Below are 16485 nucleotides of genomic sequence, written 5' to 3'. Positions count from 1 at the left end.
AGGGAAGATGAGGAGGCTGGGGAAGATGGGGAGGTCCTGGCTCTTTTGCAGGGATGGAAAGGCTGGTGGAAGGAGAAATCAACCGACCCCCTTGGGTCATCTCCAGTTGCAAGATGTCCTGGCCCTTGCCTAGGGTGCTGCCCTCCCTATTGGAATCCAGGGCATGGGGCTATGGCCCGACCACGTGTGCTTAGGGCAAATGTGCTCAGGTCTGTATCTCAGAAAGGGCTTGCAGCCTGCTTAGGCGTGTGTACCCAGGCTTAAATCTTGGTGGTCTCTCCCTAGGGTCTTAATTTGAGGAGCATCAGGAATTGGGAAGCTTTGAACCATGTTTGGGTACATTTGTACCCAAACGTCCTTTAAGCCCTTGATAGGAACTGCGTTCACATATCTCCCTTCCCCCCAACCTTCCTTCCCTGAGGGTTTTTTAAAAACACTTCCCATTGCTTTTACCTTTCCAGCAAATCTGGCTGCAGCTTGGATGGATGGCTTATCTTCCTTTGCAGGTTTCTAGGGGAGAGTTTAACCAGGTATCAGGTGTGAGCATGGCTCTGATTTTATATAAACGTGAGGATCCAGGCAGAGAAGCAAAATCTATTCTCATACCTCTGGGTGGTTAAGGTTTTGCCTTGTTTAGAGCAGGGAGGATGGATTTCTCAAAGACTCTTCTGTTCCCTTCTACTTTGGCTTTGGTTCAGAGCTGCAGGCAGCTCCAGAATCTTCCTGAAGAGCTGGGTGCTGTGCGATTTGAAGGGCTGCAGGGAGTCATGGGTGTGTAGACCTCCGGCTTTTCTCCTAGGTTGGCTGCAGTCACCTTCAAGGAGATGTGTTGCAAGGTGGTGATAATGCCCCATAGAAAGGGTTTGGATAAGGGTCTCCCCACTCACCCACTGCCTAACTTTTGCAGCTATTACCAGGGAATGCTCCTCCTGACTGCCTGGGTTTGTTGTCATCTCCCTACCTGTTTGCAGGATGTGTGGGCAGCTTTTCCAACCTGCAGAATCCCTGGCAGGAATGGGCTCTCTGGGCCTCGTTTGTAGTGGGGCTACTGGTGTTGCAATGGGCTGTCTCTCTCGAGTGTCTGTTTCCATCTCCCCTCTGGAAAGAAAGGGGCCAATGCCGACTCTAGGCTGGCCTGCTCTGTATTCATTCAGCCCCAGCTCAACTTGAGCAATCAGAGCCAGGGTTGAGGGCAAGCAACATTCTTTTCTGCCTTTCTGCTGCAGGATGCAGTTTGCTTTTTTTCCATGCGAATGAATTATGTTTGAAACCGAAATGGGAGGAAGAGAAAAATGGAGTGAGTGTGTATGGGTATGTGTGTGTGCATACCTATATAGGCAGGGGAGGGCAGCAGGCACATTATTTTTCCATTTTCCTTTAATTAAGGCTCTGTGGAGGTGTGTTTGAAAACAGAGGGTCTCCTATGCCTTTGAGGAGGGTGAGAACACTGTTTTGGCTGCATCCCGGGCCATATGCAGTGTATGGTGGCCAATGAAACCGGGCCTGGCTCGTTCTGTTGCTTGTCTTGGCAGTCGGTTCCGTGGCTTGTATTACCAACTCTGGAACTTAGGGACTGCCAAGCTCCATGTGCCTGTGTATGTGTGTGTGCGTGTGCATGTGTGTGCACACGCGTTCTTGTGTGTGTGTGTGTGGTTTGGCCTCTCGAAACTCAGCAGAGACAAATGCCTTAGTGACCCAGTCTTGGAATTTTCAGCCTGTGTTTCTTTGCGTATTGCTGGCTGTGGGAGGCCTGGCCAGAGCCCACCATTCTTAGTTGTTGTTGTTTTTTAGTCTATTTTCTTGCTGCAGCCCACGGGATTTGGTTGCGGAGCTCCATTTGCAAAGCTTCAGCTGGCCAATGGCATTTTTAAAAAAGAGACCAGGGCGGTTATCACACCTTGTGTGTGTGTCTGTGTTAGGTGTGGTACTGTTAACCCCTGCCAGCCACCAAGGACCAGAACTGGCATGAAGCCGAAGGGGGAATAGAAAGCTCGTCCAGTAGCTGTACGCTCCCAGCTTCCTCTTGCTGCCTGGGTTAAAGATTCCTGGCAGAGATAACTTCATATGTATTTACTGAGCACCTACATTAGGCAGAGCACAAAGCTGTGTTATAGGCAAGGCCCTGGAAGCATTTCTCTGGTCTCCAGGGAAAACCAGGAGTTTCCTGGGGGTTGGTTCCAGGTTCTCCTATGGCTGGGATGGCTGTGCAGGGATCACGGCTGCCAGTGTTCAGTGGCTTCCCTTGAACCCAGCTACCCCTCCTTGTCTTCTTAGGAAGCAGTGCAGGGATGGAGTAGATTAAACGGCACAGGAGATGCTGGCTGTCTGCCTCGGGGCAGGAATGGAAACTAGTTCTTGATGGCACCTTGTTGCCAGTGTCTGTGCAGCCGTGTTCTGGCCTGCAGGGTGGAGGAGACCTTAGAGGAAACCGAGGCCAAGGGCAGGTGCTGGGCCCCATTTCTGCACCTTCTACCCAGCCCTGACCTGGCACCCTTTGTTTCTGTTCTTCAGTCAACTGCCAGGATGCAAGATGGTCCTGCCCCCTTGGGATTTAGAGCTGGAAAGTGGGAGAGCAGAGAATCCTCTGGGGAAAATCCTCTTCATGGCTGCAGGAAAGAGAGACTAGTCCAGAAGGGACCCTGAGGGGTCATCTGGCACTGGTGCCCCTCCAGGAAGGAAGGCCCTGGTGGCCACACTGACTTCACACTTACTATGTGCAGGCACTGTTCCAGGTACTTTCCAAGTATTAACTAATTTAATCCTCTTGACAGTTATACAGGGCAAATAACATTGTTATTCTTACTTTACAGCTGAGGAAAGAGAGGCACAGAGAGGTTAGGGAACTTGCCCAAGGGCACACAGCCAGTAAGGGACAGATCTAGGATTCACACTCAGGTGATCTGGCTCCCAAACCGCCACTCTTAACCCCACCTTCTTCTTGGCCTGCAGAGCTGGGGACAGCCATCTGAAGAGAGCCTTTTGCTGCTCGCCTGCACTCTCAGTCTTGGAGCCCTCCCCGCATCATCTTGCTTCTCACCTTCTGGATCTCCTTGACTTTTGGAAGCTGCGTGACCTACGTCATTCAGATTCCAAGAGAGAGGTCATCCTGGGTGACTCCTTAGCTCCAAGAAGAGGCTTTGTGGTTGATTCTCCAAGATTAATGGTAGCAGGTACTATGCGCCATGACCACTGGCCTGGCACTTTTCTAACCTTCTCTGTGGACTCCTGCCCTCTGCATCCTGCTCTCTCCTGGGAATCTTCCCAGGCTTTAGCTCCCAAGATCTACCACTTCTCTTGTTGAGTCTCAATCGCCATTGCCCATGCCCTGCCCTCAACTGTAAACTCCCTCCCTCCTTGACTTATCACTCTCACCTCCACGTTCTCTTAGCACCAAGCCTTGAGCCTTAGGCCATCTGCACCCACGTGCATACCCATTCTTATTCCTCATGGCAGCCCAAGCCAGCTGCTGGCCTGGAGGGGAGCTTACCTTCTCAAAGAGGCCCAGGAGTTTTATAGCCTCCTTGAAACCTTTGTTTCTATGGACAGAAAGTTCATGATGCAGATGCTAAGTTTCTCTTAACCTCTTTTTATTTACCTGTCTTTGCCATTCTGGATGAAAATGCTGATTTTGGGGCACTTTCTAACAAGAATGGCCCTTATAAATTTGACTCATAAAACAAGACTGTTATTTATTTATAGACACTTCCATTAAAAAAGATTTAAGGACCGGGCATGGTGGCTCATGCCTGTAATCCCAGCACTTTGGGAGGCCGAGGCGGGCAGATCACCTGAGGTTGGGAGTTCAAGACCAGCCTGACCAACATGGAGAAACCCCGTCTCTACTAAAAAATTAGCCAGGCATGGTGGTGCAAGCCTGTAATCCCAGCTACTTGAGGCTGAGGCAGGAGAATCACTTGAACCCGGGAGGTGGAGGTTGTGGTGAGCTGAGATCATGCCATTGCACTCCAGCCTGGGCAACAAGAATGAAACTCTGTCTCAAAAAAAAAAAAAAAAGATTTAAGGCGTTAGGTTTGTGCAAAAGTAATCACGGTTTTTGCCATTAACCTAATATCTTACAGATTTACATACAAAAAAATGAGAGAAGAAAACCAGAGGAAAAAGCTTAATAAGTTACTTTTAGCTTTTCTTTTGGCTGAAATGATACTTCATATTAGTATCTCCCAGGAGGCTCTATTTCCTAGACTTGAAATGTTTTGTGGCTTTTCTTCTGCTTGTACAAGGCAGTGCCCTAACTGTGTGCCCACAGGCCACTGAGGAAGAGTAGAGAGTACAGCTATCAGACCTTTTTTTTTTTTTTTTCAAGTTCTTTCCTCTTAGATCCATCTGGTCCCCATTTTCTTCAAGCTGGCTTTTGGGGAGCTGCATCATAATCTTAGGATCAACAACAGCTTAGGGTCTACTGTGACCTTCTGAACCTCATCTATCTGATTCATGCCTTGCTAGTCAGTCGCCATCTTGGATGTGTGCTTCACCCAGCTTTCCTTCATTGGCTGACTTCCAACTTATTCCTGGTCAGTGTCCCGCATTGCCAAAGTCTTCTTGGATTCCAGGCCTATATTTTGAGGCACAAGCCCCATTTCCCAGTGTTGGTGTTCTGCCAATGTATAGAGCTTGCTCCTTATTTGTGCCCCCTAGTTACTCATGGGGACACCGAGGATGTTTATCTGCCTTTCAGACCTCCTGGGCCCTGAAGGGAAAAAACTCTGGGTTCTTCTCCTGAAGCTTTTAGTGCGTAGTTCTTCTTTTCCTACTAAATTGTTTCCGTATGGAACAACCAGTGTGGGAGATGATTTCACCTCTTGTCATCCTTCCTAAGTCTTCCTTGAAGTGGGTAAGTCCCTTCTGGATGTTATTGGTTCCTTGCCGCTGCCACCTCCACTGCCCCCCTCCCCCTTTTTATAGATCCTTAAATCACATCAAATTGTTTTATTTTTCAAATCACTAAAGTTGCCTTTCTGCCTTAGATTGTCAGCCAGCTCTTTGCAGTTAATGAGGATCCAATTATGAAAGGCAGCTGCTCAGCTCCTCCATCTTCTGTGCCCCCCTACCAGAGATGTTTAGGATGACTTCCGGCTGGTGAATGTCAGCTGCTGTGGTTGTCTCCTAGGAATGGCATGGCTGAGGGCTTTGTGGTTTGTATCTGAGCAGTTAGGGGGCTCTTTTATAGGGGGCGGAAAGATAGGGGACTTTTGCTTCTACAAAGGAAAGACTAGTGCCTCGTCTCCCGGGTGAGGCTTGTCACTGGGATGGATTCACAGGGGAACAGGAATGGCAAAATTTAGGGGGCCCCGCTCCCAGAGGGTGGCCGCCCCTTCAGGGGGTTCCACAGTAGCAGAAAATTCGTTATATTTTGGGATCATTTGTTAGTGTCTCATTTCTACCATCTGTGTGAGAATAAACAGAAGTTGCAAACAGCCTATCATTCCCGGAACAGAATGGGGTCTGGCTTCCATCTCCCAGAGATGGAAGGTTTAGGCAGGGAAATACACAGAAGCCTCTGGAGTGTTTTTCTTGGGGTCTACCGTGGGAATGAATAACTTGGAGGTGAAATTACAGCCTGATAATGAGCATCTAAGCTTCCAGAGACGGATTCTTACCCCATTTGCTGAATTTTGCTCTGCTGTGAATTTGCTGTCATTTGTTCATTCATTTATTTACTTAGTTCTTACTTCAGCAAGTATTATTGATGACCTTTTCTGCGCCAGAAATGATGCTAAGCACTGGGGTCACCTGGGCGACAACCAGCCGTGACTGCTGCTTACCACCTGGAATCACTGCGCTGCTGGCCACATGGCCACATGGTTTGTTCCCGGCACAGTTTTGCTACAAGGAATAGGTCTTCCTGCTGGCTCCTTCCCTGTTCTCCTTAGAGGAGGCCAGGGGAGACATGTAGCTCATCTACAGTGCCCCGGAGCAGCCTCCTACGTGGCAGGCTGCGGCCCTCTCTGCATTGCAGGTTCCATTCCAGAGGGCTGAGAGAAGGCTCTCTTACTGCACTAGGCTCCAGTCCAGTTCAGAGTTTGGGGGATCAGAGGACATTGAACACCCACATGCAAGAGGTCTCAGGGGCTATTTCTATGTCTGGGCTGCCACACAGGCTACCATGGAGTTATTCAGGGAACTTCCTAAACCTGGATCTCCATGGGGGGTGGAGGGTCCTCTGTGCACGACAGTGACCCTCTACTATGGGCTGGTGTCTGAAAGCCCATCATGAGAAAGTCATTCCTTCTGCTGAAGGCATCATTACCTATTGGACCCCAGGAAGGGAAACAAAAAAGGCAGAGTGAGAAAGCTTTGGTCTAAAACCCTGGGACCAGGAGTCGAGCCGTGGCTCCAATCCTCTGCAGCTGTGTGACCTTGGGGAGGCCATTTAGCCTCTCTGAGCTTTAGTTTCCTCCTGTCAAAATGAGGATGTGGTTTAGATGAGCACAGGGCCTCCTTCAGCTCTAAGACTGTAATTCAATGTGATTGAGTCTCACACCTTTTTCCGATGGCCCAGGGACACTGGGTGAAGGAAGTAGAGAAAGGATGTGAGTGGGAAGGTGTGCTAAGAGGACCAGATGTGGGAAGTACAGTAGATAGAGCACAGATAGAGGAGCCTGAGGATACCAAAGAAAACCTCTGGGGCAAGCCAGGGAGCTATGGGCAGAGGCTTTATGACCGATGCAGCAGGCATACTGAGGATGAAACGGCAGGTCCACTTCCCATTCCCAGGCACCTTGCTTTAGACACCTTGCTTTAGACAAAGGGATGGCCAGTGGAAACCTTTGTGCTTGAGGATACAAATTACTCACATACTTTTCCTCTTAGAGAAATAGAACTTATTGGGAAATAGACTCTGGACTTGGACAGGGAACCAAATTTCACCTTCGAAAGTGAAATGGAGATGGAGAATATGACTTGCACTTGTGGCCAAAACAGGTTCATGAATGCCCCTCTCTGGAATGATCTAGACCTGGGAAGTGGAATGGGGACAGGTGGTTGTCAAGGGTCACCCTCCAAGGCCACTCCTGCAGGAGACAGAGAGCCCAAGAACCGTGTGGCCATCTGAGTAGATTAACTGCCCAGCAGAGAAGCCTTGTCCGATGGACATCAGATCTTCCCTCTTCTGCCAAATACATCTCTCTCCATGGGAAGAGACAGGTAAAGATGGAAGGATAGGCCAAAGATTTTCCCTCAGAAGTGCTAAGCCAGTGAGGATTTTGATTTTATGGCCCTAGGCAGAAAGGTAAGAAGAGGGAGAAATGATTTCCTTTCCAGGACTAGAATCTAAGAGCAGTTTCGTACTAACATGCTACTTATAAGGCTGCTCCAAAGCTAAGACTGCACATCTGACCTCCATATTCCTAGGGCCTGCTGGCTGATAGTAGGTGGTCAGTAACTGGATGGATGGGTGGGTAGGAGGAGCCCTTCAAGGGACTGGCTTGATTGGCAGACCAGCTTTCTTCACTGCCATCTGTGCCTTGAAATGACCGTTTCTTCCCCATGAGCTTCCCCCAGTGAAGGGAAGAATTCCCTTGGTGTTGACCTGTCTAATTTACATCCTTCTTCCATGTCTGAATCTGTCTTCCCTCGTACACCTTTTTGGTCTGGCACAGCTGGAATATGTGTTTGCTCTGAGAATGAAGAGACCATGGAGGTAGCCAGGTGTGGTGGCTCACGCCTATGATCCCAGCACTTTGGGAGGCTGAGGTGGGTAGATCACTTGAGGCCAGGAGTTCAAGACCAGCCTGGCTAACATGAGGAAATCCTGTTTCTACTAAAAATACAAAAATTAGCTGGGTGTGGTGGCACGTGCCTGTAATTTCAGCTACTCGGGAGGCTGAGGCAGGAGAATTGCTTGAACCTGGGAGGCGGAGGTTGCAGTGAGCCGAGATCACGCCACTGCACTCCAGCCTGGAAAAAAAAAAAAAAAGGGGGGGGAGGGCATGAGGGCATGGAGGAGTTTTCTGGTACTGGGTTTCACACAGAAAGCACATGCTAATTAATTCCACCTGCTTTGCCTCAGTCCCTTCCTCATAGATATCACACATACTCACCTTTAACTTAGCTTTGCTTCATCTCCTATTCACGGTGTCTTAACAAGTATGCAGAATAGGATGTGTGATTGGAGGGGAGGCACCATGCCAGACCAAAAATAGCTTCCTCTGAAACAGGTGTGAAGGTGCTTGAGGTTCCGCCGTTATAATTCACTCTCTTCAGAGACTGTATGCTGCCATTGAAATCCCAGCTCCACCAGTTTTAACTGTGTACAACCTTGAGCAAATTATCGTTCTAAGCTTGGCTACTTCCTCTGTGTAATGACCTCTGATCCAGCCTAATGGGACTGACTACAGGATTACTGTGGGGCCTGGCACAGAGCAAAGGCTGAATACATGTTGCCTATGACTGGGTCAAGCATTGCCTTCAAAATAAAAAAGGCAGACACTCCTGGCAGTGCCAAGGGTGACCTTGGTGTGAGTTAATTGAGCAACTTTTCCTCTGTAACAGGAAGGACTTTACGGCAGGAAGAGTAGCTGGGTGGGAAAGGGATTCAGGGGAACAGTGGTGAAAGAAGTGACAGTCCTGGCAAGACGAGGGGCTTGAGCCCTCCTGGAGCCCCTGACCTGGCTGACTGTCCTGCTCTTTTCCTGCCCACTCCAGGCTGGCCTGCCGCTCCTCCTGCTATGATGCCTGGGCAGATCCCGGACCCTTCGGTGACCGCAGGCTCCTTGCCAGGGCTTGGCCCCCTGACCGGACTCCCCAGCTCGGCCCTGACTGTGGAGGAGCTGAAATACGCTGACATCCGCAACCTCGGGGCCATGATTGCACCCTTGCACTTCCTGGAGGTGAAACTGGGCAAGAGGCCCCAGCCCGTGAAAAGTGAGGTGAGCGAGTCTTTTACCCCTGGCAGATTCCAGGTCTGGCCCTAAACCCACTGTGGGACCTTAACCTTGCTATTCAAAGTGGAGTCTGAGGACCAGTAGCATCCATACCACCCCGGGGTTATCAGAAATGCGGAATCCCAGGCCTCGCTCCAGGCTTCTGAATCAGAATCTGCATCTTAACAAGATCCCCCAGGGATTCGTGGACATGTTAACACTGGAGAAGCACTGGGCCAGGGGAGGATATTTAACCTGTCTCTGGTTCTCCGAGGGGCGGGGGGAAGAGTGATAATAATAACAGTAATGAACAGCAATATCTCGGCCATCTCTCTGGGGTGGTGGGTGGATCAGGGGAGATCATGGGAGTGGGAATGTGTACATGTTTTGCAAAGTAGACAAGAGAATGCCAATATTAGGTTATCTTTTAAAATTATCATTAGTCACATCATGACCTCCACCCCTCTTGGCCCTTTCTGCCGCTGAACCAGGGAACTTGGAGGAAGAGTAGTGCGGCCTCCCTTCCCAAGCAGCTGCCAGAGCTGGGCATGGCCTCGGTCAGCCAGCAGTGTCCGCCTTAGATGGCACTTGCCCAGGACCCACACGTGGAGCACCCACATGTGGCATTTGCAAGGGACCCCTCCTCGGGTCCGTTGTACCTGCAGCTCTCATGAGCCCTTTCCTCAGGGCACTGGTGAGCAGCAGCAGTCCCCGGCATGGCCGAGGATCTATGCGGGGCATGCCCCCGGCTACTTGCCCAGGGCTGGCCGTTTGTCGGAAGGCCTGCCCCAGCAAGGTTCCCAGCAGTGCCGTTTCTACAGAGGCCTGCCAGAGTAGCTGCCCCCTGGAAAGGAGGAGCCTGTGGTGGAAGGTGGGGAAGAGGCTGGGATGGGGAGGGCACAGAAAGCGGCTGAGCAGCTGGGAATAGCAGCTGTGCTTGGAGGGAGGGTTCACAGGCAAAGGTGAGCCTGGGGGGAGCTTCGGGGGCTGAAGTGCTGGAAGTGCTAGAGAGAGAGGGCTTTCTGCATGGAGAAGGGTGTCTGGGTAACCGCAGGGGAGAGCTGGGGATATTAGGCAACTATTTCTCAGCTCCCCTTCTCCTGACAGGTATCTAAAAACTGCAGAGGACTGTTGGGGGCTTGGCTGTGGTGGCAAACTGGCCATTTGCAGGCTGGACCTGGCTCTCAGATGTATTTTGTTTGGCCAGCTCAGTGTTTTAAAAGAAACGCGAACCCACATTTCACTTGAAAATTTTGATTAAAAAATTGGAAGATCTCGTCATACACTGCCCTGTTCTGGCATGGCAATGGTTCAGTGGGGGTGGACGGAGGTACTTTACTGTTTCCTCTTTCCAGTAGGCCACAGGCCCCTGCACCTCCCTGTTATTCTTGATCCTGCTTATATTGTTGGTTTTGCTTTTGCTACTACCATCTGTCTTCATTTACCTCTACTGCCTGGACCCTGTTAGCCGTTTGTGCTCAAGACACGTGGATGAGGTCCATCATAGGTGCCAACTAAAGACTGTGGATTACAAGATGTGAGTTGACTGTGATTATATTCTTCTGAATTGATCTTGAAAGCCAATGTGTTGTTGGAGCACTTCCCAGCTTATTTAGTGTTCTGTCTTCATGATGCAGGGTCCTTGTCTTTTGGCCCTCTGCTCCTCACCTTCCCAGGTCTGTAACTTGAGAGCATCTGTTTCTGGGTCATTCCACAGTAAAATTGCCATTTGGAGCCAATAGCTGAGCAGTTTCATGGGCACTAAGGCTGTGCATGGGGTTGATGAGGAGCCAGGTGTCTTGGGCAGAGGTGGCCAAGCTGAGATTCGCCTGGGGGGCTGAGTTACCACCTCTCTCCTCTGCAAAAGGCACTGGAGGAACTCTTCCCTTTTTTTTTTTTTTTTTTTTTTTTTTGGAGAAGCCACTTTTATTTGGGTTGGGTATTTTTACATTTTACACCACCCCCAAATTGGTGGCATCTGCCCTGTACCCAACAGTGACATGCTGTCCTCACAGGCACCCACAGACGTGCACCATCCAGGCCGTGAAAATAACAAGCCGTTTTTAGGGCATATTTGCATGTCCTCTCCCTCGCTGTCAGACTGCAGTGTTGTGGGGGCGAAGAGGCAGATGGAGCAGCGAGATTGTACCGATGTAGAGGGATGCCAGCCCTGCACTGTGAACCCACCTCCAAATGCCTCCTAGGTCAGATCTCCAGGGGCTGGGAGAGCTAATTCTTAGAGTAACTAAAACCTAAAGGGGGGTGGGGAAAGAAACTTGCAACTGAAGAATCTATGGTCTAAAGATTTATTTGCATATGGCAAACTGCCTTGAGTGGATTTTCATATTGGCATTTTAGACTAGTAAAAATTTCTTGAATAATAATCAGATACTAGCTCATTAAGCATTTAATATGTCCCAGGACCTGCACAAAGTACTTAACATGCATGACTTCATTCATTCCTTATTCAGTCCTGGAGTCCAGGTTACCCCCATATTAGAGAAGAGTTTGAGGTCTAGGGAGGGAGTTCAGTCACTCAGGGTCACACTGCTGGGAAGTGATAGCACTGGGGCCCGGTGTGCCGCCATTACAGCCGGGTGTCACTTGTGCTGAGCTAAGTCCTAGGCATGGTACTAGGTCTCTTTGTAAAGTACCTCATTTACGCTGCACAAGTACCCTCTGAAGTAATTAGTGTTGTTATTGTTGTTGTTATATCCACATTACAGATGAGGTCAACAAGGCTGAGGCAGGTCCAAGGTCAGTAGCTGGGAAATGAGCTCAGGCAGTCTGTCTTGAGCCCACATGCTGTGTGGCCTCCCATGCCTCTATACCCCTCCCAGACTTCTAACCAGAGCTCTGTTGAGCTGGGGAGGTTGGATGAACCTGGCCCCGGAATGTTCAATCATTTTTATGACATTGCCCGGTGAGTGCTGAGCCCTTCAGTTCTGCAGCCTCATTGTCTCCTAGTCCCCAGAGAGAGAGAGAGAGAGAGAGAGAAATGGGAGAGAGAGAGCGAGCCAGCTGAGCCGCCGTGCAGGCAGCTCTGTCAGAGGTGGTTCTTGGGCTGTTCGCCTTGCAGAGGCCAGCAGTCTCCTGGGCTGTATCCAAACGAACGGAGCAATTCAGTAAAAGAAAATGGGAGGAATTAAGTTCAACGACAGGTTTTGTGAATTATAAAGTGCTTTGTGCTGATGTCGTTATTATTACATGGTCAACACATGACGTTAAACTGTTTTGGTGCCAACTGCTTGCCTGCAGTCCGTTTGTTCAAGCCATATTTGTTAAGCATCTACTATGTGCTGAGCACTGCACCAGGCGCTGGGAACCGAACTGCAGATAAAAGAGTCAAAGCCTTGCATCTCTCGGCGCTATATATTGCAGTGAGGGCATCCAAAAGTAAGCAAATTAATACACAATATATAAGGTGAGTTCGTGGTCAGCACCATGAAGAAAAATTAAGCAGACCAAGGACGTGGCAGTGGCAAGACTGCTCATTTTGATGATTGGCCAGGGACTCTGGGAACGTCATTTCCTGGGTTGTGGAATTTTTAAAGCTGTTGCTTCTTTCTCCTTTCTTTTCTAGTATTGCCTTTCAGGACAGCTTTGCTCTCTGGCTTTCTCCAGAGCTTTCCTTCCTTGACTTTTCCTCTGTAGCCCCTCACAGCTGCACTCCTCCACCAACCAGTCCCTATTGGCCTGAAGATCTTGGCCCTTCCCAGGTCATCTCCCAGGGAGCTGTGGCTGTGGTGGTCACACCCTGCCTCTGGGTCTGGAATGCATTTTCAGTTGGGAGGGGAGGGAGGCCCGAAGCCCCACCCTTGCACACACACATACGCACACCAGACACTTTCTAATCAACCTGCTAGACAGGACCCCTCACCCTCTGGCCACCTCTCCGTGCTCTAGAGGGAACTCAAGAGTTCAAGGGAGGCTAAACTGGATGACCTTTCAGGAAAGAGACTGCACACTGGCATTCCAGGGGCAGGCGTCGGCCTGCAGATGAATCTTGTTCACAGGGTGGTTTGCTTTTTCTTTCTTTTTTAACAAAATCACAGTGTGGTTTTCTTTTTTAAAAAATTGAATGAATTGCCATATTTAAAAGCCAGGAAATGTGGACTTTCTGGCTTCTTTTAAAAAACCAGAACATCTAGCCACTTAAAGCCACACCCTTAGACGCAACAAGAGGTTGGAGCTGAGGAGCAGATGCCTGCTGTATTTGTGTACAGCCTTGAGTTCACCGCAGTCCCCACTACTCACTGATGTCTTACCCCCAGCCCACTTCACACGGTCTGTGTTGCCAACCTGATTTTGAGTCTGTGTCCCATATTTATGTCCCACGGACCTTGCTTGTTGGTTTGAACATTATGAGCTGTGTCAACTTGGCAAGTCACTTAAACTTTCTATTCCTTGATCGCTCTACTTCCCAGTTCTTATCTTCAGCCATTGTTCATTAGATTTTGCTATTTCTGAATTTCATTGACTTCAGGCAGAAAAAAAGAAAATACAACAAAAATCAAACCAATCATTCCAAAATGTGACTGGTCATCAAAACACTTTGGGAAATTTCTTAAAAAATATAAATTTCCAGACCCCACCCCAGGCCCATGGAATCAGAATCTCCGAGGGTAGAAGCCTGGGAAGTTGTATAGCTAGTAGGCTCAGAGATGACTCAGCTACTTTTGGGAATGTGACTCTAAGTGGTTTCTTCCTGTCCTCAGGCTCTTCTGATCCTTATTAGGGAGCTTTCTGAGGGTGTCACCCTGAGGAATCGGTGTGTATGTATCATCAGCAACTGCCCTTTCCAACACAGGGCAGCTTCCTGTGTGTATTCCACACAGGGACTGGATCCGTGTCCTCATCATTTTCAGAGATGGAGAGGAGACTTAACTGTCTGTGAATTTCACATTGGTGACTTCCTGTCTTCTCCAGGGCCCCTGGATGAAGTGTGAATAGGAATCCATGGACCATAGAGCGGCCTTGGAAGCCGTGTTCACTCAGCCCCAGGTGGTCTTCCCAGACTTTGTTCATAACAGAGACCAAGACGTGCATCCATGTTTAGCCTGAGCAGAAAAAGTTGCCCCAAACCAGCTGATGTGCTGGGTAAATGTTGGCCTAAGTGCGCTTGTGTTTTTAGTGATTTGAAACGTAAAGGCAGCCCACTGACATTTTTTAGCAAGCTTTGCATAATTGGTTTTTAATTGTGGCTTTTGGAATAGCATTGGCCTTCTTCCCCCTGACTCAGATGCTTTTTTTGTCTCATACTTGTTTGGCAGAGAGGTCCAATCTGTCCTCTCTTGGAACAGAATCTCCCAACTCATCTTTGAAATCTGTAATTTCCACTTTAGTTCCGTTACTTTGTTAGCACATTTTCAAAAGCTGTTAGCTTAAAAAAAAATTTAAAGTTGAGGGAGAATGAGTGATAGTTAAAGGCAGCTATGAGTGTGTTTAACATTGGCCTCTGTGGTGTTTAGTCTTATTTGATACCATATCCAGAGCATTCACAAGGGTTCTGAGGCTTTTATTTAAAATCAGAAGTTGGTCACACCCAGTGTTATCCTAGCACAGGGTCCCTTAGAGAGGTGGTGGTGAGGATGTGGCTGGATCTCTACGTCCTTAGCAGAAATCAGACACCTCTGAAAAGCTCAGGAAGCCTTACAGCTTCTTAGGTTTTCTATTAATATCTTAAAGTGAGGATGATAATAATACCTACCTTTTAGTGTTGTTATGATTTTTTTTTTTTTTTTTTTTTTTTTTTTTTGAGACAGGTTCTCACTCTGTTGCCCAGGCTGGAGTGCAGTGGCACGATCTTGACTCACTGCAGCCTTGACCTCCTGAGCTCAAGCAATCCTCCCACCTCAGCCCCCTGAGTAGCTGGGACTGCAGGCACATGTCACCAGGCCTGGCTAATTTTTGTATTTTTTGTAGAGATGGGGGTTTCGCCATGTTGCCCAGGCTGTTTGTGGACTCCTGGGCTCGAGCGATCCTCCCATCTCGGCCTCCCAAAGTGCTGGGATTACAGGTGTGAGTCACCAAGCCCTGCTGTTGCTATGATAATGAAATGAACTAATGCTGCTAAAGGTTTCACATGATGCCTGGCACTTACGAAGACACAGATGTAAGGTAGGCTTGTGACTCACTTTTCAAATGTGTTGATCATGCAAGGTAGTTTTTATAATTGAATCAAAAACCTGTTTCATGGGCTTGTATTGACCTGAGGGTATTTTGCCCTCGGAAATGGTGGGTGGTCTGAGGTGTTGTGGGAGCAGGGCACATCCAGGCTTCCTAACCAGAGGGGCTGCTTCTGGGGCCTGGGAAGAGCTCTGGGCTTGGGTGCAAGTTCTGGGTTCAAAGTCTGGCTCTCTCACTCATTCCTAGCATAACCTTGGAAAAGTTAGCTCGTTTCCTCATCTGTAACAGGAGGAAATCCAAACTGCCCTTTCCAAAGTAGTGCAGCTTCCTGCACATACTCCACATGGCGACTGGATCCACGTCCTCATGATAGAGCTTCACCATGAAGATTAAATGAGATGCTGTGTGAAAGATGACCTTGACTGTAGTGCAGTATGTCCATAAATTACCTTTGTTAGAGACTGATTCCATGTGTAGTGAACTACCTATTCTGACAGCACTGGGCTTTCTAAAGTGTTAGCCTATGACCTGGGTTTCAGGGAAGCAAGCAGACTTTCCAGTTTCTGGTTGTTTATGCAGTTTAGATGCAGCTGGAGTTTTAGTTATCATCACAAACTATAAATGAGAAGGCTCTTCAAGCCTCTGTTTTCCCCTAAGCTGCCTTCTGTGACCCCTTATCTTGTTTCCTGTGGTGTTAATGTCATCGTTGGATTCCCATCAACCATCAGCTTTTTTAGCAGCCTTAAGATGGGCTGTCAACCCTTCTGTCAATCCTGCCATCTTACTTTGATGTTTCCAGGTCCACTGGCAACATGGACTCAGAGTTGGGAAACTGAGTCCTCTCCTGGGGGAGGCTCATCTGACTGAACAACTGTGAAGCCATTTAAATCTTTCTTCCTTCTACTGTGCCCAAAAGGCACAAGGCAACCTGGCCTGAGGTTGGAGCATGGAGATCTAGAGGAACTTACGGATGGATTCAGGCAGGATGTGAAAGTGCTGGGAGTGAGGGCCTGGGCCTCCTCTGGGTTTAGCCACCCCTCGAGGTTGTGTACAACCTGCCATATGCTGGGGCTCATTGACTGTGCTCTGCTCTGTGACTGCAGGGTCCTCTTTCACTGAGCATAGTGCATGTGTATGCTGACAAACTTCTCTGTGGTTTGCCTCTGTAGTCCTCCCTACGCCCTACCAACTCCCCAACCCCCGCAAATAAAAACCCTTGCCTTTTTGGAGGCAATGTAGCAAAGCAGGACTGCTGCACTGGAATGGTTTGGCTCTGGAGAGTTCACTAGATGTTTGAAATTCAATTTCATCCCTTGTAAAATTAGGGGGAACAGACCCCTACCTAGTACCTAGTACCATATCCATAAATTATCTCAAAATGGATCAAAGAACTAAATTTAAGAGTGAAAACTAGAAAACTCTTAGAAGACAACAGCCATAAATCTTTGTGACCTTGGATTAGGTAGTGGTTTCT

The 16485-nt window shown here is 48.8% G+C and overlaps 3 protein-coding genes across 6 annotated transcripts in view; 1 reads left to right on the top strand and 2 right to left on the bottom strand.

Annotated features, from left to right (window-relative positions):
- Positions 1-16485, bottom strand: part of ACYP1 (acylphosphatase 1) — an 820450-nt gene that overhangs the window by 379152 nt on the left and 424813 nt on the right. The gene's annotated exons all lie outside the window — the stretch shown is intronic.
- The window catches only part of TMED10 (transmembrane p24 trafficking protein 10), a 553877-nt gene that overhangs the window by 301104 nt on the left and 236288 nt on the right, over positions 1-16485 (bottom strand). The window lies entirely within an intron of this gene.
- Positions 1-16485, top strand: part of JDP2 (Jun dimerization protein 2) — a 42884-nt gene that overhangs the window by 1432 nt on the left and 24967 nt on the right. For all 3 annotated transcript variants that reach the window (XM_050798906.1, XM_050798908.1, XM_050798907.1), the window contains exon 2: positions 8665-8888. In XM_050798906.1, the coding sequence (XP_050654863.1) occupies positions 8688-8888 (201 nt within the window). In that variant the 5' untranslated portion in view covers positions 8665-8687. The remainder of the gene's footprint in view (positions 1-8664; positions 8889-16485) is intronic.

This window comes from Macaca thibetana, chromosome 7 (assembly GCF_024542745.1).
Source record: "Macaca thibetana thibetana isolate TM-01 chromosome 7, ASM2454274v1, whole genome shotgun sequence".
Classification (NCBI taxonomy): Eukaryota; Metazoa; Chordata; class Mammalia; order Primates; family Cercopithecidae; genus Macaca; species Macaca thibetana.
Note: the sequence above shows the minus strand (reverse complement) of the source record. Positions and strands in the feature narration are given on the sequence as shown.